Raw genomic sequence first — 23,030 nt, 5'->3', positions numbered from 1 at the left:
AGCGCTGGCTGGCTGTGTTCTGTGTTTGGCTTGGCCCTGTGCCATCTTCATTGACTTTATCTTTTTCACTGTAGTTCCCTCGGGGCCCGCCACTCTTCTCTTGATTTTTTCCTATCCTTTGCCCTTCTGTGTGAAAACACCCAGGGTCGTATAACAACAGCAAAGTCTCTTGTTCCTATAAACAAAGTTAATTAAGAAAAAGATTTAGAGGATACTATTGCCAGATGTCGAATTCTCAAAAACAAGGGGAAGACACAAAATGTCTTGTGTTTTGATAGAAATCTGTTTCCACTGATCTGCGATATGGCTCGTTTAACCTCCAGCTGCTTACACATGTTCATACAGTACAGAACTTGCATTTAGAGATGTTTCTACTTATATCTGTGTTAAATGAATTATATGCACACACAGGATGAATATAGGTATTTTGGCTAGAAGGCAGAAGCATTGAATCAGAGCTCAATTTACATTTTAATTAATTTTCTAATTGTGATTCTCCCACCATCCATGCCTTTTAATAAGACAAGCCTTTACCTCCCTGAATTGTTTGGATCAGTATGTGGTGAAGGATTTAAACAGCAACAGATGCAATCCTCTCACTGCACTGCCAGGCCTTGAGTCCTCTTGCCCTGCATGTTCTGCAGAGTCTGGGCATTGCCATGGCAATGAGACTGCATGAAACCTAATAGCAGCTGCATTGCCGTGTCAGTGAGACCGCATGAAACACAATAGCAGCTGCATTGCCGTGGCAGTCAGACTGCATGAAACACAATAGCAGCTGCATTGCCGTGTCAGTGAGACCGCATGAAACACAATAGCAGCTGCATTGCCGTGTCAGTGAGACTGCATGAAACACAATAGCAGCTGCATTGCCGTGGCAGTGAGACTGCATGAAACACAATAGCAGCTGCATTGCCGTGGCAGTGAGACAGCATGAAACACAATAGCAGCTGCATTGCCGTGGCAGTGAGACAGCATGAAACACAATAGCAGCTGCATTGCCGTGGCAGTGAGACAGCATGAAACACAATAGCAGCTGCATTGCCGTGGCAGTGAGACTGCATGAAATACAATAGCAGCTGCATTGCCATGGCAGTTAGACTGCATGGAACACAATAGCAGCAGTGCTGCTTGGGACTCTCTTTTGTCTCACCTAGTGAAGGCATGGGATTTTTGTTAGAACTTAGAGGTTTAATAAAGGTCAGAAAACAATCTGTCCACTTTTATGCCAACTTTCAATCAGATTTGTTATGTTATGTTTTTCAAAAATGTCTTGATCATTAAAAAATCACCAATTCTACACAATAAAGTACTGAAAGTTGCAAATGTAATTATATATGATTGTATTGTTTCCTATTGAATTCCTATGGTTTCCCACTTTTAATATGAGGTATGTGACCTGCCACTTACAGGACTGTAGAAGTGTTATCCAGAGCTGTGCTATACATCCAGAATAGCCTTGTTGTGTTCTAGAATTCAGCATCCAGAGCTGCGCTATACATACAGAATAGCCTTGTTGTGTTCTAGAATTCAGCATCCAGAGCTGCGCTATACATACAGAATAGCCTTGTTGTGTTCTAGAATTCAGCATCCAGAGCTGTGCTATACATACATAATAGCCTTGTGTTCTAGAATTCAGCATCCAGAGCTGTGCTATACATACAGAATAGTCTTGTTGTGTTCTAGAATTCAGCATCCAGAGCTGTGCTATATATACAGAATAGTCTTGTTGTGTTCTAGAATTCAGCATCCAGAACTGTGCTATACATACAGAATAGCCTTGTTGTGTTCTAGAATTCAGCATCCAGGGCTGAGCTATACATACAGAAAAGCCTTGTTGTGTTCTAGGATTCAGCTGGAGGGTTCAGGAGAATCATTACCTTGAAGAGGATTGCATTTTCACTTCACTAAATCAGCTCCTGGTTATTCTGTGGATAGGCTGCAGATTATTCCAGGTCTAATACAATCATGATGTGCTGCTATGGGGATTGTTGTGTTCTGGTGGAACTGGGGGCCGTGGCGTGTTCTACTGCATTGCATTGATTTACTTGCACTTCAAGCTTGAGTGCCACACAATCATCCCGAGATCATGGCTTTTCTTTCAGAGCAGTTGATTTATTTCTTCACTCAGATATTAGTTCATGATTAAGAGTACTGGGAGAGGCACAGAGCCAACCCTGTGATTTTGAGAGCAAGCCTTTCTCAGTAGTGTGGATTCACACTGCCTCCCTGCAGCACAAGGGAACAGCGGGAGGTTTTTTAGATGAGATTATTGGCATCCTTCAGAATAATAGGGTCTGTGAATCTGCTTGCAGTCTCTCACACTGTCCACAGAGCCCTCAGTTAAAAGAATCCATTTAAATGAAAAACATAATAAAAGATTACAAACAAACTGTTTCATTAAGTATCTGTATCCTTGCCTACAAGAGTGTTGTCTGCCAAAGAGGAAATGTAATACAATTGTGTTTGTCTTAAGCAATAGCCTTTTATCTAAATCAGATCTAATTTCATGTCCCTGCTTAGCTCATGCCTGTCTCCTCAAGCCTGCAGGGGGAGGTTATTATTATAATTAGGACAGAGTGGTTGCATCCAAGGACTAAGCAGAGACCAAAACAAATGCCCTAAAAAGCATTTGCAGTGGAATATCAAGCATAAAAGCTTATTAAGACCTAGGCAGGGAAAGTAAATGAGTAATGTGTGTGGTAGAGCTTGATTAAAACCATGGCTAATCATGATAAGACACTGAATGTACAGTATAAGCGTACTGTAGGAAGAGCTTTACATTGGTAAAACTGTAATAGTCTCACAAACAGAGCAATAGGAAATAACGCTGGTATTCATAGGTCAGATACATTACCATAACATAGACCTTTTTAAGGAGTGCCTTATCCGAAGTTCTCTGCCATGATATTGAGAAGTGGAAATTGTACTGCTGTTGTATGTGCTTTTTGCATCTTAGCCATTGTACAAAGGGGTCAGTCGTATCAAAACCAGCAGTGCGTCTCACTGCCTGTTTACCTGCACGTCTCGGATTCACACACTGTCTGTGTCAATATGCCACTCCCTTGCAATGTGCTGTCAGTTAATTCTGGATGCTGCAGTGTGACAGGCAGACTGTAGAGCTTACGTGTGGTGAAATGAAGCAAGGAAAGCTGTGGCTTAAGAACTGTCAGTCACTGTATCTCTTACTCCTCTGTGACCAACAGGATTGTTCAGGTCTCTCTGCCTTCCTGCAGCGCCCCTTCCCAGCCCTGCCCCTCCGCTCCCAGCCATGCCCCCCCTCCCCTCCTTGCCCCTCCCCTTCCCCGCCCCTTCAATCTTCCCTCAGCCCTCCCCTCCCTGCCCTGCCCCTCCGCTCCCATCCACGCCCCCTCCCCTCCCTGCCCCTCTCCTCACAGCCCCGCCCCTCCCCTTCCCCGCAACTTCAATCTTCCCTCAGCCCTGCCACTTCCCCTCCCCTTCCCAGCCCCGCCCCTCTCCTCTCAGCCCCTCCCCGTCCTGCCCCTCCCCTCCCCTCCCTTCCCAGCCATGCTGTGTGCAAATGCATTTTCCTTATCCTCGTTATTTTGGGGGTGAAATATTTCTGAACTGGAAGCATGGAAAGTAAGCTGCAATTACTGCATCAGAGCACAGCAAAGGGATGGTGGTGTTGACACTTGCTATAGGATGTTGTATTTAAAGATGAATGCATACACTTTATAGAATGCAGTGAATATCAAGGAGACACAATAGTTCAGATTGAAATATTTTAAAAGAGGAAATTAATAATTCAGGAGAGGCAAAGTCCCAAGTAATTACAGGCTTCCCTTGTGAGAGAAGCTAATTAACCACGGTGTTCTGTTTATGTTGTATGTACTGTAGTGTGCATTGGGATCACTGCTAGCTCTGGCATTTGACCATGTTTTATTAATGAATTTGACAGATTGAATGTTTTTTTTGTGTGTATGAAACTGTTATGGTATGTTAAGGAAGCTATTCTAAAACAGTTTTATGAAAAACATACTTCATTTCATCCATTCAAATTAGACTTCAGCTGTCTCTGTTAGATGCCACAGATACAATTACGTGTTCATTCTGCCTGGCTCTTCTGAATGCAGCTGCAGTTTAAAGCTGAAAGTTTCACAGCCTATTGTGATGCCGCTAACCATCTGATCTCTGCATTTAACATGTTTCAGACCTGCAATTGAGTGGAATGAACAGGATTTAGGAAAGTACACAAAGTGGGCAACTGACCACAAAATCTTACTTTGCGTGTTGTAATCAAACTCCTCTGTCTCCTAGCAACTGGAACTGGGAACAATATGTCTGTTATACAGCGGAATCCCTCCATTGTGACCACCGAAGACTGAGTAAAAACACGGCTAATAGAGAGCTGGTGATAATACAGGGAGAGCTTCACATGTCTCAGAATTCAAAGGGACTGGCAGAGAGCAGCTTCAGTGCTGAGCTGGTTGCATTGTGCTGGCAAAGGGTTTGTACTCTGCATGAATTGTGAGCCACAAAAGCCTGTTTTGAATGTTGCTCTAAATTTATAATAATTTTTTCTGATGTATTTCAATGCTAAATGGTAAAGAGTATTATAGATGCCTGTTGCTGGCTGAGCATTGGTGTTCTGTGGTGTTGAGACTCGTGAAATTGAAAATTCAGTGTGATACTCTCAAACAGTTTGGAAAATTCACAGTCCAAATAAGAAATGTCAGCCAGTTATTCCAACGCTGGGGTTTACAGATGCAGCAGGGTTTATTGAGTGGTGTGTGTGTGTGTGTGTGTGTGTGTGTGTGTTTAAAGCACATTTCCCAGTCAGCTGTTGGTCTCGGTGCAATAATCCCCAGGTTGATTTGGTCTAAGCTCTCCAGGCCTGTGTCAGCTTTTTCAGTGTCTTTTATGAGCGCTTGTCTTTATGAGAACATTTTCTTTTTTTACATGAGGGAGCCTCTATCAATTATTAAACAGTGGGTCCCTCAGCAAAAGGCAGGGGGATACACACTGAAATATCCAGAAAAGTCTCCCTGGAACACTTGAGAGAGACCAGAGTGCAGACTTCGCACATTGAAACAGGGGCCGGATTAAGTGTGAGTGAAACTCTGTTTCCAATGGCTTTTAATTGAGGGTCACAATGCAGTACCAGAAGCAGATGACCCTGTTGCTGGGGAAGGCATGGGAAGCAACAGAAATACATGCAAAAGTTTATACAAGATTCATGAACACACACTACTCTTTCTGAAACACTCTAGAACCTTTACCACCTTCATTCGAAATCTCTATGTCTGATATATGGATGATATACATGCCAACTTGATTCTAATTCTCTCATTCATAACCCTGTCACATGAAAAGACCTGGGCTTATGACTCCATACAACCCCATTAAGATGTTTCAGACAGGTAGCTCCTGACTGCTTTAACGCTGGCCTCTGGGGGCCCATGATGTAAAGAGGGCAATGGGGGGTTTATGTTTTATGAGAGGCTTTTAATATTTGAGAAGCTGAAAGTAATTGTTGTGTAATCATAACCTCAGCCTTAATTATTTATCCAGGGTAGCGCTGCACCCTGAACTGCTTCAGAAACTGCCAGGCTGATGGTTTCAGCCACAACAGAGCCCTTGTATCCAGCTCCCTCTTAGCCAGCTGGACAATTAATGACTGTCTGGCTGCAGGAAGGATGAGCGGCGCCTTCTTAAAACAAAGTGGAAAAAAGAATAACAAATCTGTCAATGAATGGATTTCCTATTAGCTCTCTGCACCAAAGATTATCAAAGGTGACACCCTAGGTTTCATGGTCTTTAATCTTTTCAAATAGATGAATTGTCTCAAGGTAAGAGCTTGATTCAGTTGTGCAGAGGGGATGGGGCTGGGTAGGGGTGTCTCTGCACAGCAGTTTAGTGGTATTTTAATTGTGGTGCTTATAAAGGGCCAAGAAGGATATATGATTTACTTTTGGTCACCACACACTCTCCCTCGCTGTTTATTAAACTGGCAGGATTAGACACCTGCGTCGTCACACACTCTCCCTCGCTGTTTATTAAACTGGCAGGATTAGACACCTGCGTCGTCACACACTCTCCCTCGCTGTTTATTAAACTGGCAGGATTAGACACCTGCGTCGTCACACACTCTCCCTCGCTGTTTATTAAACTGGCAGGATTAGACACCTGCGTCGTCACACACTCTCCCTCGCTGTTTATTAAACTGGCAGGATTAGACACCTGCGTCGTCACACACTCTCCCTCGCTGTTTATTAAACTGGCAGGATTAGACACCTGCGTCGTCACACACTCTCCCTCGCTGTTTATTAAACTGGCAGGATTAGACACCTGCGTCGTCACACACTCTCCCTCGCTGTTTATTAAACTGGCAGGATTAGACACCTTCATCGTCACACACTCTCCCTCGCTGTTTATTAAACTGGCAGGATTAGACAATGTGCTGGGAGGGGTTTGAACCTGGGCACTCAAACAGCAGCACTGTTTATTATTCATTGATGTGCAGTTCAGCAATGTGATGCATTCTTCATGAGGGGAGGATTAAATATGGTGAAGCTAAATGACACATGTTGTTTCCCTATTAAATTACATTTCCACACACGCCCTGAACATACCTTGGCATCATACAAAAATGAAAAGTTGAGTAAATACTAAAGAGATTCAGAACGTACCAGTCATAAGACACTGTTGATTGAATACTGCCATAGAGAAAAAAACACTGATCACTGATTTGTTATTTCTTATTGAAAAAATAAGCATCATTGAAACACATTCTCTTCTGCTAACAAGAATGAGTGTGAAACTCCTAATCTAATTCAGCTAATAATCAAACACAGATATTTAATCACTAGTCATACCTAAAAGAGATTCAGAACGTACCAGTCATAAGACACTGTTGGCTGCACACAATGAAGTTTTCAGAAATGAAGCCTCGGGCCATTCCCCTCTTAAACTTTTATTTTTGCTTGTGTTTTGATGCAATTGGATCAGGGTGCATATTTATAATGCTCTGAGATGTGAGTAGAGTATTTAGGTGTTTAGGCTTGCACTGTATCTAATATAAATAAACAGAACTACAGACCCTTTCCAAGGCATATAGAATAAGAAGCTATCATGCATTTACATGCATTTGAAGTAATGTATTGTGTGTGCAGTAGAGAGACACACATTGTACAGCACCGCATGCATTGTTTTCAAGACTGCTTCGGTAACTGTTCAGCACTGAAAGACAGTGACAGAGGCCAGCCCCACACTAACCAGGGCTGCACAGGGACCTTTACTGGTATGCTGGTCGAACCCAAGCCTATTGTCAGTGAAAGTACCTTTTGAATGTGTATCTATAGCACAAGATGGCCCCTGGGCTGTTTGATTTATGTTTCTTTCTAGTCATTCCTTAGAGGAAGTCACAAAACAGTATAGGAGAGGGAAAGGAAAATGAATTTTATGAATTTATTAGCAAACACTGAGCAGATATCTGACATCAATCAAGAGCTGGGGAGAATGTGGGAGAGACACGAACACACACACACACACACACACTGATGCACACACACACTTTCACACACGCACTGACCCTGACACACTGACACACACACACACACACACACACACACACACTGGCACACTCACACACACACACTGACCCTGACACACACACACAAACACACGCTGACACACAAACACACACTGACACACACACACACTGACCCTGACACACTGACACACACACACACACTGACCCTGACACACTGACACACACACACACTGACACACACACTGACACACACTGACCCTGACACACTGACACACACACACACACACACTGACCCTGACACACTGACACACACACACACACTGACACACACACACACACACTGACACTCACACACAATGACACACACACTGACACACACACATGTCTACCACACTGCTGTTGAAACAGATGGATAATGTTTGCTATTGCTGTTCTGTCTATCGGGGTGTGTTTACTCACACAGCTGTAATAATGGTTCAGTGGGGTGCTCTTGGGATTACAGGCAGCCCCTGCTGTACATCACTAGCAGTACGAGAGCAGCACCATTACGGGAAGGCTGTCCGATGAATTCCTTCAGCTGCTGATCAGCGAGAGACCATGTGGTCCAGGCATGCTTCCCATGGAGCAGTGGGGCCTGGAGAAGAGTAAACAGCAGGTGTGATTGAATCACTTAAAGTGTGCATAACAATCTATAGCTTCAGTAACACGGTGATTGTGAGAGGACTGACATTGCATATGTAAGACATCACAGTACATTTCAAGACAATAGCTGTTCATAAAAATAGCTGTAGAATTGAACGTGGATTGGAGTTCTATTCATTGTAATTCAAAATGAATGTTAATGTAGTAGCAGAGGTGCTGGTTAATGAGGGCAGAGAGAGTCAGGGCTCTGCTCCACAGAACAGGCAGCGATAGACTGGGAATGAAGATGGGAGGAATGGGAAAGCTGCCTTTCATCACAGACAGTGCTGGAGTGGAGAGGACTGAGTCACAGGGGCTTCATAATAAATAGAGCTGTACAGTACATGACAAATACTGGGGGCAACCCAACTGAATAAATAGAGATGAACTGAATCCATGAGAGAACAGAGAACAGTAAAAAGAACAGTCACTTCTCAACACATCAATTCCATGGTAATATAATACACACTATGAAGATATCTTTTATTTTGTCGCTCCAGTGTTCCAGCATTCCTTCTTTTTAATCTCTTCTCCCGTGACCTGAGCCTCTTTTCCTTGTCATTTTTTTTCTGGTCTGCTGGTAACAAATTATTCTGATTTTACTCATTAAGCTTTATAATTAGTAACAATTGTTCAAGCCATTTACAAACTCAAGGAACCATGTTGAGTAAATGGCTCCAATTAGCTTGAGATGCAAATGGGCTCAGAAATGTATAAGAACCCATTGGGCTCCCATTACTGAGGACAGCACCAAATGTATTCATTTGCATCCAGATTGGCGCCTCTGTACTGTCTTGTAGAGCTGTTTGGGGACCACAGATCCTATGATGCATTTGGAGTTGCCACAGTGCTCACGCAAAAACTTGCACTATCCTTGCAGACAAAAGTAGAGGTGTTGAAAGCGGTGGATAATGCACCACCATACAAGAAAAAGAAAGCTGGTGCTGCATATTTCAAATAATAATTATGTTTTTTTTGTTATGTTTGTACTCACACTGTGATAACATCAGGTATCTGGAATACATACAAACTTAAAAAAAAAGAAATGCTGAAAGCTTGCTCCACTTGTGCACAGCGTGTTCTGAAATGGAGAAGCGCGCTGTCCGTGGTGCTGAAGAATGGGACTTCAATAGGAGGATGCATATTGTTAATACGTCCCGGGACTCTTCATTACTCACCACACTACCAGATAGTCCTTGATCAGTAACAATCACACAACATACACATTACTGTGGCAATGGGATCACAATAAAACCACCTACTAAAAAGTAAGCACAATAATGTAACCACGTGTTTAATTTTCCTCCTTGTAACTTTAACTATGGAGCTAAAGAAAATCAGTTTGCAAAAAAGCTAGTACTATCCATTAAAGCTCCTATATGCACACCCAGGCATACACTACACTGCACAGAGCACAGAGCATACACTACACTGCATAGAGCATACACTACACTGCACAAAGCACAGAGCATACACTACACTGCACAGAGCATAGAGCATACAGCACACACTACACACTACACATCACACACTGCACAGCACAGAGCATACAGCACCACACACACAGCACACATCACAGAGCATACACTACACAGCACACACTACACACTACACAGCACACACTACACAGTATACCCTACACAGCACACCCTACACCATACACAGCACACACTACACCCTACACAGCACACAAGCTCTCACCATTCTCCTTTCAGCTTGGATACTGCCTTCTAAATTTAGGCTGCAGTGCCTGGGCAGAGATGGATTGTGTGGAGTTTGCTGAGTGTGAAGGCTTCCCCGACACCTCAACAGCAACATAATCAATCCTGAATTGCAGCCCCAGCTTCCTCCTGCCTCCGTCACTCTCTGCCTCTATAAATAATGCATGGCAAACTAATCTCATCATGGGGTGCCACCCCTGCCAAACTGCACCACATGACTGGAGAGGGAATGGGGGGTTGAGCTCATCATCTTCTATACAATAAACACTACATATAGTTTACTAATATAATATGAACCACTGCAATCAAAATGCAGTAACAGCACCGTGTTTCCAAATGATATGATTGAAACATGCATTAAGAATGAATTGCTACTGTTTCTATTATGGTTACTAAACCTGAAGTGAGTAAACAGGTTTGGGTTTGGAGGTATACTGTATAATGTTTTGCACGTTTGAGAAAGGACACTGTTAAAACTGTACAGTTACCATTGAATGGTCCTGCCTGGGATTGGCTGCCCTTGTCCTCCATGCTGCGTCACATTGAAATGACTGACAAAAGGAAGAGGTTAATAAGAGAGCAAAGAAAGAAAAACAAAGCTGATTTATTGTATGTTTTTAAACTCTAAAAGCACTTTCATATTACGTTTTCTTTTCTTTTACAAGCCAGGCTGCTTGCATTGATTATTATCAAAAATATGTGGGTGTTGCAGAACAATAACTGGAATATTAAATGTTTGAGGTTTAACCTGAAATAATGTGAGCTGGGCTCTCACTCGAGGGAGGGAGAGAGAGAGAGAGAGAGGGAGGGAGGGAGGAAGGAAGGAAGGAAGGAAGATTTTTTTCTGCTGACAGGAAGTTAATAAAATGTGCTGGTAAACAACCTATTCCCCTGGAAATAATTTCAGTAATAGATGTTCTTCACTTTCTGCTCAAAGCACACACTTTGTCATCTTCCCTCTTCTGTCTTGTCTTAAGGCAGAAAAACAAACACAAATGAGTGTAGCAGAAAGATAAGTGTCATGGCCTGCGTGAGGAGGATTCATGTTGATATGAGGCCTCTTGTGACACTCCCAGCAAACACAATGCCAGAAAAAGGCTAGCTTTCTCTATTCATGGGTTTAATAGAGTTGATGTTGTTTGTGTTTTGCACATATACACCAGCAATTTGTGAAAAAAACAGTGTCCCCTTAGTGAGTGACAATGTTCAACCCTCTGCCTTACACACAGTCAGTAAGATCCAGATCCAGATCCAATCTGAGCAGTTCTGTAGTTCACCCTGTGAGTGAAGACATCCCTACACCATGCTCCAGTGACGGGGTTCACACCACAGTCAGTAAGATCCAGATCCAGTCTGAGCAGTTCTGTAGTTCACCCTGTGAGAGAAGACATTCCTACACCATGATCCAGTGAGGGGGTTGTTCCATTCTGGGTCTGTACTGTATGTTTACTGTATTTCATATTTTGAAATAAATTACTATTATTTCCTGAAGTAATTCACTTCGTTATTATTATTTGGTCTGGGATTATTTGTGTCCCTCTGTAAAGAGACCGGCTTGTAAAACAGATGGTGCTGGTGGAGGGGTAACACTAAAGAAAATGTTCTTAAGATCTGTATAATATTAAGTAGGCACTAATTCTTCCTTATGAAAAATGGCTATAAAAACAGATGCCAGGGTTTTTCTCATCTGTGTTCCTAAAGACACTGGCAACTCAAATCTGCCCATAAAAGCTCTGTCTGTCCTGAGCTGAGCTGCTGCCAGTGTTATTTATCCCCTCATGGAGGGGCTGCAGGAATATCATTCCCAGTAAGGGGGGGCGGGTGTGTGTCCTAGATTAATATCTCTCCCACCCAGTGACAGGCTGCATTCATGTGACGAGCCCAGTGACAAGCGCTTTGTGATGGTGGTCCACTATGAAAGACGCTATATAAAATAAATATTGATTGATTGATTGATTGATGTTCCGTCCCAAGGTCAATGTTGATCTATGGATTCCTTTATGTGGGTAGTTTTTCCCTGCAGTTTATCTGCTGTTACTGTTCATTCCAATGGTCCATGATCAGACTGTCAGGCTTGGGTCTCTCTCTCTGTCTCTCTCTCTCTCTCTCTCTCTCTCTCTCTCTCTCTCTCTCTCTCTCTCTCTCTCTCTCTCTCTCTCTCTCTCTCTCTCTCTCTCTCTCTCTCTGTGAATATTATTCAGGACCCCTCAATACAGCAGGCTTCTATGTCCCTTTCTAATATTTTCAGTATTACACAGTGCAAGCCCCCTGCATTTATGTAATGGCATTCATTACATCGCCACAGCCCATCTGGCTTCGATAGTAAAAACAGTTCCAGTGTCAATTCTGGAAGATATACAGCTACTGACACATAATAAACAGAGAGCAATTTAATCAAGCTAATGTTTTCATTTTGAAGCTGACTATATTTCAATCTGACGTGACCGTTGCAACCGCTTGACTTTCCTTCTCTGTTTATCTCACCAATGAGAGATAGAGAGGGGGGGAGAGGGAGAGTGAGCTGCATGGACTTCTGATTGATTGCTGTCCAGCAGCTGGTGCTGGATGTTTCGTTTTCCGCTCTCCTCGTGCTTGTAATAAAGGTAAATGTTTAATGGTCTGCGTTCAATAACCTCGAACCGCCTGCCATGATGCAACATTATCATTTTTTATCTCCCTGTTTTACTGGCCACTGAACATAACGGATGAGCTTGTTTGCATTTTGAGTGTTTAACCCTTCGTCTGCACTGTGGATGGGAATTACGAGTTCCAGCTGAAGATACTTGCACTGGAAACATTCATTTAGACTGGGGTCTCCTGTATTAGTCACGGCCAATACCATTCAGCCACAACATGAGCTTTAAACAGCTTGAAATGGTGACAGTTGAAGCCAAAGCATAACCTAGTGTTTAATATATATACATTTCCAGTGCATTTCAGGTGTTAGTTTGAAAAGAAGAACACACTGCAATCTGGTTCATTCCCTGGAGATACTGACTCCATGAAACATGCTTGCATCTATAATGCAATGGGATTCACAGTGCACTCAGCAGTGCTGCTATTCTGCAGAGTGGAGCAGGGTGTAAAGGGCTCATTGTGATGCACAGTGCACTCAGCAGTGCTGTTATTCTGCAGAGCGGAGCAGGGTGTGAAGGGCTCATTGGGATGCACAGTGCACTCAGCAGTGCTGTTATTCTGCAGAGCGGAGCAGGGTGTGAAGGGCTCATTGGGATCCACTCGGTGCACTCAGCAGTGCTGTTATTCTGCAGAGCGGAGCAGGGTGTAAAGGGCTCATTGGGATCCACTCAGTGCACTCAGCAGTGCTGTTATTCTGCAGAGCGGAGCGGGATGTAAAGGGCTCATTGGGATGCAGGGTGACGGGCTGGTGTGTATGGGAGTGTGATCTCAATGTCAGCTGCACCTGACATCTTAGTGCAGGTGGCCCAGCAGCTGGCACTCAAAACAGGCTTGGCATGGCTCCAGCCAGCTTCCCCCCACATGTGCCAGATACAATATGCTGTCAGCACCCCTGCAGTTCTTTCATGCTTCTCCTTGTTCAACAAAATGTTTCTCCAGTGCACCCGAACTAAGCTGCCCCGTCCCCTTTTAAAGGGAATTCAGCTTGTTGAAGTTATGAGGCAGGATCAGAACTCAGTCTCACTTCTTTCTGGAGGTTATCTAGGAAAGAGCCCATTACTGTTGTATATGACTACATATTTCACCTTACTGGAAGACCCTGAACTATGTGTTGATTCAACTGCCTGAAAAACCTACAAACGAAACCGCAGCATAAGTGTGCTGTGGAATGTAGTCCAGTTCATAAGTGTGCTGTACCTGCTATGGAATGTAGTCCAGTTCATAAGTGTGCTGTACCTGCTGTGGAATGTAGTCCAGTTCATAAGTGTGCTGTACCTGCTGTGGAATGTAGTCCAGTTCATAAGTGTGCTGTACCTGCTGTGGAATGTAGTCCAGTTCATAAGTGTGCTGTACCTGCTGTGGAATGTAGTCCAGTTCATAAGTGTGCTGTACCTGCTATGGAATGTAGTCCGGTTCATAAGTGTGCTGTACCTGCTGTGGAATGTAGTCCAGTTCATAAGTGTGCTCTACCTGCTGTGGAATGTAGTCCTCTTCACGTCCTTCTCACTCTATTGGAATGAAACCAGAACGTGTTCATTCCATTTATAACCCATTTCCACCTTCTGCTTCTCTGAGTGCCAAGATACACGCTCCTTAACAGAAGATATAGAAAGGCGTTCCAGTGGCCATGAGTGCTTCAAAAATAAAGAGGATGGATGTTTTCTGGTTGGAAATAAAAGACAGTGACACTAAATATTAAGACAAAAATAATGACCCAGGGTACTCTAACGCTGGAAACATTTCTAGTGTAATTTAGAGTGACAGCAGGGTCACCTTAAAAAGGCAGAGCTGTCGAGAGCTCCCTCAACTGGAAGATTTGTTTTCAGGCCTGACAGATGAGTGTCCTGAACCCACTAGCATCAGATAAGTAGCTTACAAGCGGGGCCCCTGGGGAGGGTCAGTGCCAAGGAGCCCCAACCCCCCTACCACCACAGACTATTACACACTCTCGTAAATGCAGTGTTATACATTTAGTGGCATCTGTACCTTTAAATCAAATCAAACTTTATTTGTATTGCGCTTTTCATGGCAGAGCCATCTCAAGACGCTTAACAGAAAACAACAGTTCAAAACATCAACAATAAAACTGTAAAAACAGTAATAAAACTATAGTACATATAAAATATATAAGAACAGTAAAAACAGCAAAACATTAAAAATATAAAAATTGACAATTTAAAATGGAAACAATAGATCATAAAAATAAGTTTTCAATCTTGACTTAAAAATTGCAATGGTTGAGGCCTCTGTTATAGAGCCAGGGAGAACGTTCCACAGTACAGGGGCCCTACAACTGAACGCTTTATCTCTTATAGAGCTAGGGAGAACGTTCCACTGTACAGGGGCCCTGCAACTGAACACTGTACCACCTGTGTTTTCTTAAAAGTACCTTACTGTTTGGTTATTTAGAAGCTCCCTTTTCAGAGTAACCAAAGCCATCAATATGTGTGTTTTAGGTGGTCGTTCTGTGATGCTGACAAAGTGTTCAGTTTGGGCACAGATCTAGAATAACGGTTTTGTGTGCTCAGTTGATTTGAGTTCTGGGTCATGAATTTAACAGGTTCTGTGTAGAGGTGTCAGTGGTTGCTTTCTGAAGAATGCCATGAACCCTATCCCTGGTTTTTAAGACAAGGGTTTACACAATCTGTAACAGAATCAGAATGATTCTTTAAAAGGAGGTTTTGTTTGAGTTTACCGCTCTTCCTTTTCCTTCAAATAAAAAGGACAATGTACAGCAATGTACTGTAGAGCAATTGTGAAGCATTCCAAACATAGGGGCTGATTCAGTGTGCTGCACTGTACTGTGTTTCTGTGTTCGCTTGTCACGTATGCAGCGTGCTGTGTTTCTGTGTTCGCTTGTCACGTATTCAGTGTGCTGTGTTTCTGTGTTCGCTTGTCATGTATTCAGTGTGCTGTGTTTCTGTGTTCGCTTGTCATGTATGCACTGTGCTGTGTTTCTGTGTTCGCTTGTCACGTATGCACTGTACTGCGTTTCTGTGTTCGCTTGTCACGTGTGCACTGTACTGTGTTTCTGTGTTCGCGTGTCATGTATGCACTGTACTGATGTTTCTCACATCTGGATCATGGCAGTGTATTTGTCTCTTACCTCTCACCACAGGCAGTCTAGCACGCACAATATGGCAGATGGGTGATGGGTTCTTTGTCATAAGAAAGCATTATCATCTGCTTAAGCATGCACACATAGGCAAAAACACATAGAAATAGAGCAGAACTTCAGCCTAGAAACAGGAAAGGTTTTGCAGTTTGATAGAAAACAGCTACTATAATAAATACATGCCTGTGTTCTAGAGCTCTCTATTGCACTAAATTCAACCCTATTTACTTTATTTGTTCCTGGTAAATAATGAATCTGTTTCATTTAGCATACATGCTGTTCTTAAAGCATGATTGACGATAACAATAATCATAATAATAATAACAATAACAATGGTTCTAGTACTTCTCGTTAGGGGAATCAATCAAGATTATTGAGCATCTGTATGATATTTTGCAGGCCAGCAGATAGACTGAGTAATAGGTAGGTTTCCCCTCAGGGAATGACAAATTCAAATTGCACTGCCTGAAGGGCCCCCTTGGGAGAGCTTGTGGAGACACTGGTCCCCAGGGGAAGTAAGGTCAGTTTCCTGGCAGGATGGCTGTCCGGCCCCAGACACCTCCACCAGAGTACAGGAGAGACTGGGCAATGCAGGCAGCAGGAGAAACTACATTGCTTTCAATTCTTGTTTTAAGAAATGTGAAGCTCTAATGGCCACGTTAAGTGTACAGGGATTCACAAAACCAATGTGGGCTAGCTGCCCCCTGATTTTAAATAGTTAAATAAATTGTAATGCATTTTAGGAAGGTTAGGGTTACACCAGAATGACAAATACTGCTAACTAGCTTCAGGTACAGAGCAAGAGGGAGGTTATTATCTTAATGTGCATTACATATTCACAAGAGAGATTCATTAAAGCCCTGTCTCCCATGAATCCACTTCGAGGAATTGATTCCAGCGCATTTACTGACATGTGCGAGAGGGTAAAGGTGTGAGAGAGAGGAACGGGATGAGGTGATGTAAGAGTTATATTTAAACCATCCTCTACAAATGGATTGTTTTGCCTTCTTCACGCTTTTTACACAGCAGAACAAAAAGCTCATTTGACTGAAAGTCTTCCACTAAAAGAAAACGTGCAACGTGATTAAAGCACTCGGGGCATCAAAAAGCAAAAAAAGAAGCTTCCACCATGAACCGGGAAACCGGAGTAAAAGTCCATCAAGATTCACAGACCTCGATTACCACTAGTCTTTGACCACCTAGATTTATTGAAGGTAAGATAATCCAAGATTAGTGCTAAATGAGGTTTGTGAAACCAGCCGATACAGATATTGACTGTATACATTAGAAAGTATTGAATGTGCTCTCAATCACTGTTTGTTGTTTCTTAATATAAAATTAACTTGATTATACAGCATTTGTAGCAGTATTAGCAATACAAAGTATGTCTCACTGTAGAGGAAATAGTGTTCCTGCAGCACAGAGCAGAGGGAGGCTCCTATACTCACTGTAGAGGAAACAGTGTTCCTGCAGCACAGAGCAGAGGGAGGCTCCTATACTCACTGTAGTGGAAACAGTGTTCCTGCAGCACAGAGCAGAGGGAGGCTCCTATACTCACTGTAGAGGAAACAGTGTTCCTGCAGCACAGAGCAGAGGGAGGCTCCTATACTCACTGTAGAGGAAACAGTGTTCCTGCAGCACAGAGCAGAGGGAGGCTCCTATACTCACTGTAGAGGAAACAGTGTTCCTGCAGCACAGAGCAGAGGGAGGCTCCTATACTCACTGTAGAGGAAACAGTGTTCCTGCAGCACAGAGCAGAGGGAGGCTCCTATACTCACTGTAGAGGAAACAGTGTTCCTGCAGCACAGAGCAGAGGGAGGCTCCTATACTCACTGTAGAGGAAACAGTGTTCCTGCAGCACAGAGCAGAGGGAGGCTCCTATACTCACTGTAGAGGAAACAGTGTTCCTGCAGCACAGAGTAGGGGGAGGCTCCTATACTCAGTGTACATAGAGCAGTGCAAGTGTGACTTTCAAAAACTTCTTAAAGCAGTCAGGGATCAGTGAACACGTGCTGAAGCTATTAGAATACTTAGAGCAATGCTCAGTGTGATTAACAGATTTGATCAATAGGCTCGCTAGCAATCTTTCATGTCTTTAATAACAAGCTAACAGCCAACAAGCATTTCCTGGAGGGTATAGATCACTCCAGTGCACGGCTTGGCACAGGGGACTGTAGTTTTCAAATGAAAACACTTCCTGATGCTGTACAAAAAAAACTAGAATCTCAATGTGTTAGCAAGACTCAAACTGCGGCATCTGAGGGTCATGGATGAAGTGATGATTGGATTTTAATTGAGGTTGCGCATCTAAAAGCCGCATTTGAAAGCCTGTTTTATAAAGATCAATTTAAGTTTTTGCACTTGAAATAATCTTGTGCTTGATTTCAATAAACCAGTGTTATGGTTATGCTAAAGTGACCCTTTAATTGAACCTGAACTGATGCTGCAAATTTACACCATGGAAAAAACACTGTGTTGTCAGCAAAAATAAGGTGGATTTCAATGTTTAAAATCCTCTAATGTCATTATTGTTGCATTGAAAGACAAGAAGACTGTGAGCAGAACTCTGATGAACACAGGAGGTTACAGTATACTCACAGGGAACACGTGAGGTTACAGTATACTCACAGGAAACACGGGGGTTACATTACAGTATACTCACAGGGAACATGGGGGTTACAGTATATATAATCTCAATCCATATCTGTGTTAGTGTTAGTCTACCCTCTCTCAATACAGGATGTGCGCACCTGTCTGCCTGTTTGGTGTTTGATCAGTCTGTCTTGCTTTCTGAGGACAGGTCTCTCTCTATCTATCTATCTATCTATCTATCTATCTATCTATCTATCTATCTATCTATCTCTGTCTGCCCATCTCTCCTGGGAAGGTTCTCCATGGGGAGACTTCATTCTCCTCTCCTTGCTCCAGCATCGATTCCTCCCATTGGTTTGCCAGGCTTTGTGTGCTGGGTGATTGACAGCTCTCACTTGAGGGATTCACAGGGGCTCGTTAAGATGACCGGTCACTGCCGATCCTGTGCATGGTTGTCGTTAAATGACCATCAGGAAACACACTAGTGAGTCTTGCTATGGTAACAGAGTGAGCTTTGAGGGATTCTTATGACAGAAATAACCACAGTTTGACCAGTTAAGTACAGTGAGAGAATCTATAGTTAGGTCTAGCTACTCTGTTTGTATAATCATTGGAACTGCGTATCACATTATATTGTATGAACTACAACCTTGAAGCATCACAGACAATGCTAAATGCCAATGATATTCTAAGCATCAAATGGGACCCAGTCCATTCTGAACATATAATGTAGAAGATTAAGCAACATTCTCTTGAGATTCCCTGCCACTGTAGTTAAACAGCACTGGTGTGTCCTTTCTCTCTGTATAGAGACAAGGCTGAATAATATCAGACACAAATAAAGGAAACAGAAGGCAGCTTTCATTTATAAACATGTATTTTTTTTATTTTTTATAGCAAGTCAAGGACTAGTTTCTATCCTACCACTCAACCAAAAAGATGAATTCCCTTTGTTTTTATTACATCTTTTTTCTAGGCTCATTGAAACCTAGGTCCTGTCTCTTTCCATTATGGCAAATATGGACCTGCTTTGCATGGTTCATTCTGAAAGCAAATCATTCTTTCAGTTTATTTCCAAAATGGGGCTGTGGGCAGGGTGATGCACCACATTTTTACTTTCATGAGCAATGTTTTCTGTGCAGTATTTGAAAATGAATACACTGTAAATGAAGGTTTTTTGTGTTGTGGGAGGAGGATCTTTAATGGTGTGCACCCCATCCAATGCGTCCAGGGGTCTGCACTGCCCAGGACTCTGTTATTCAGCTATGATTTGAATGTTCTGCTTATGTATGTCTATCTATATATGGAGAGGGAAATAGAGATGTGTTTCCATGTTTCTTTTTAACACAAACGTATTTGTATAGTAGTACTGTTTGCAGGTTTTGTGACTTGTTGTGTGTATGTGTGTCTTTGTGTACAGGACCAGTGGCAGTCATTAGCGGGGAGGAAGACTCAGCCAGCCCTCTTCATCACGTTAATCATGGCATCATGGCTCCCTGCACACTGGACGCAGGGTCGGACGCTGTGGTCATCGGAATGACCCGCATCCCTGTCATTGAGAATCCACAGTACTTCCGGCACGGGCACAACTGCACCAAGCCTGCCACCTGTAAGTACCCTGCTGTGCCCATGCCAGCCCGCTCTGCACCAACATTGATGTGCTAACTTTAATAGCAAAGAATGGAAGAGAAAAATTTTATATGCATGAGAAGGCTGTGAGGCTAATTAGTCCCCAACTGCTTCCAGGGGGCTCTTGAACCAGTAGGAACTGCATGGCTTGGCAGCCCTAGTTTTCTGTGCCCCATTGAATTGATCAGTTCTTAGATCTCTACATCACTGATCACCCACAGCACTCTAGCCATTGAATTGGTCAGTACTAAATACACTGTATGAAACTCCTGCAAAGTATTAAGAAGTTTTTACTGAATTAGCTGTTTCTGAGATTCTGTAGTACAGTACTTAGTTCTCTCTTCATTTTTCTTATTCCCACAGCTTTCTGTAATGAAGTGGTTAGATGCATGATCTCAGACATATTTGTAGCATTTTCTGTGCTGCAGTATTCTGTATTACAGTATTGATTGTGGTGACTCTTTCAGCAGTAAATGAACAGGGGGCTGCAGTGTCGAAAGAGTTGTGTCTTGGATTGCTCATTGCTAGTACTGAATGCTCAGTGTGGATTGTTCTGGCTATATGATTAATCCCAACATTGTGTTTTCCATATTGCATATCTATGCTGGCTCCAGTATCCGGCTCTTAATTCTAAATACTCAATTTGCTGGCTCTAAGATCCTGGTACAGATTTCTCCATATTGCAATTGTTGGCCGTGGTGTCCTAGTTATAAATGCTGGTTTTTGTCTCTTAGATTACTTCCATTAATGCTCTATAGAATGCGGTCCCATGCTTTGACTTCCTGGCTAAGATTACCAAAACTGAGTTATTCTTATTGAATTTGCTTGCTTTAAACGTCTCAGAGTTTCATATTGATTCTCTGAACTCTGATCTTTCTTCCCTCACTTCCCCATAAATATTCTATTTGCTAAGCTTGTGATCACTATGTGAAACTCACTTCTGAATGAAGGCCAATTTCCCTCTCTCTCTAGAATTGGCCTTTCTTTAAATGCCATCCATAGAATAACAAAGTGATTCTGTTCAATAAAACAGAAACAACACTTTCCGCCGCGCTGCTTGTTAGAGCAGCAGTTGTAGATGCTCTTGAATCCAAAGCAAAAGGGCTTGTTTAGGCCCTTTTATTATGACTGTGTGGTGCCACCATCACTGTGTTCAATCACAACAGTCAACCGGTGTAACAGCATTTCAGACTTATCATATTATAGATATGGAGACATGGAACTATTTATTGATAAATGACTGGATAATATACTAGCTTAGTCTGCTTCAGCAATGTCCAGTTAAAAATGTGGGGACCTGGCTGCTGTTCAGAGTGGGGGCCTGGCTGCTGTTCAGAGTGGGGACCTGGCTGCTGTTCAGATTGGAGACCTGCCTGCTGTTCAGAGTGGAGACCTGCCTGCTGTTCAGAATGGAGACTTGACTGCTGTTCAGAGGGACCTGCGTTCTGTGAGTCCTGCAGGGCTGCTGCTTGCCTTTCCCTGGACAGTTTCAGGACCAGCAGATGTGAGCAGACTGCTGGTGTGCTGTGATGTCAGCAGAGATTCAGCAGACTGTTCACATGATCAGCACTGTCCCAGCAGCTTGAGGGACAGGCTGAGGAGTGAAGTCAATGGAGTTGTTCTGGGAGTGAGGCTCGAGATAACGCACACAGATCAGGCCTGTTGCCAAGGCCTTTCAAATTCGAAATCCTTTGTTTGTTCCATTGCTGTTTTTACTCGTTGTTGGATGTTCAGAAGACGGTGTTCCCCAGCGGCAACTTGGACGTGAGTGGCACATTCTGTCTGCTAACAGCAGTACCATCCCTTACAAGCTTCCCATTACTTATCTATGTCATTGTGGCTTCATTTAAGCAAAAAAGTATAGCATTTCTGTATGGAAAGTCACAAAGTGATAAAACAAAATGAATACAAAAAAAAATAATATAATCATATTTTGAATAAGCGTCAGCTGCATTATAAACGAATGGCAGTTTCCACACCACTGGAACTCTATTAAGCTCTCTGAAGGGAGGCTGCAGGGTTCTCTCCAGCTCAGAGCTGCCTGTTTGTAAAGTCTCACCCACATTAAGCCCTGTGCCTTGCAAGGGGATGCAACGAACAGGACAAAAAAAAAAAGAATCTCATTTAGCACTAATAAATAAATGACCATGAGTTATACATTATGAATCGTATGAATTCTTAATGACAAGAGCTTGATTTATAATCCAGCACCTGTGTGTATCTGAACAGACCCTGAGCTCATAAATAAATGACAGGGGTCATGTGTTAAATGTAGCCTTCATTTTCATGTACCTGGAATTCAGATGAGGTGGAACCAGGAGATTCATTTACGAAGGTGGGGTGACTGCAAGGTGTTCAGAAAATAAAAGTATTTAATTGGCTTTGCTGTTTAATGGTTCATGGCTGTTGCAATGAGACACATCAGGTTTTTGCTGTTGGCTGTGTTATCTCCCATCCCCATCTGGAGTGCTCCAGGAGGCATATTCTTCTTATGGTGGCCTTCTTTATTCCGCAGAGAAACTTTGAGTTTCTGCTGGATCTGTACTATAACAGCCTAATTTGAAGACTTCCTTCAAAAACAGTAAGCCTCCTCTTTTGTAAAAAGAATGAAATGATTTAGAAGTGATTTCCATAGATACGATTAGAGAAATGTTCTTACATATGCATTTACTTACATACATGCCAAATCATTTTTAATTGAAATAAACAGAACCATTTTCCAACATTCAGTTTCATAACCTAAGAATACCTAATATTTTTTAGATACTATATATTGTTAATATTAAACTCATACCCTCCTGAACTCTGTCTTCATTGATGTGGTGTGTCCATCCTTGAAATGCATGAGCCACAATCCACGTACCAGCTCTCCAACAATATCTCACAGGGCAGCAACCCCTTTATAGCCAGCCACATGCATCAATATTCCAGCAGAGTGAAACATGCCACATTCCAGCAGAGTGAAACATGCCACATTCCAGCAGAGTGAAACATGCCACATTCCAGCAGAGTGAAACATGCCACATTCCAGCAGAGTGAAACATGCCACATTCCAGCACAGTGAAACATGCCACATTCCAGCACAGTGAAACATGCCACATTCCAGCACAGTGAAACATGCCACATTCCAGCACAGTGA

General features: G+C 42.8%; 1 protein-coding gene across 6 annotated transcripts in view; it reads left to right on the top strand.

Annotated features, from left to right (window-relative positions):
- The window catches only part of LOC117962476 (NT-3 growth factor receptor-like), an 81,208-nt gene that overhangs the window by 36,259 nt on the left and 21,919 nt on the right, over positions 1 to 23,030 (top strand). For all 6 annotated transcript variants that reach the window (XM_034901483.2, XM_034901482.2, XM_058995619.1 and 3 more), the window contains one exon: positions 19,683 to 19,871. In XM_034901483.2, the coding sequence (XP_034757374.2) occupies positions 19,683 to 19,871 (189 nt within the window). The remainder of the gene's footprint in view (positions 1 to 19,682; positions 19,872 to 23,030) is intronic.

The sequence above is a fragment of the Acipenser ruthenus genome, chromosome 21 (genome assembly GCF_902713425.1).
Source record: "Acipenser ruthenus chromosome 21, fAciRut3.2 maternal haplotype, whole genome shotgun sequence".
Taxonomy (NCBI): domain Eukaryota; kingdom Metazoa; phylum Chordata; class Actinopteri; order Acipenseriformes; family Acipenseridae; genus Acipenser; species Acipenser ruthenus.
Note: the sequence above shows the minus strand (reverse complement) of the source record. Positions and strands in the feature narration are given on the sequence as shown.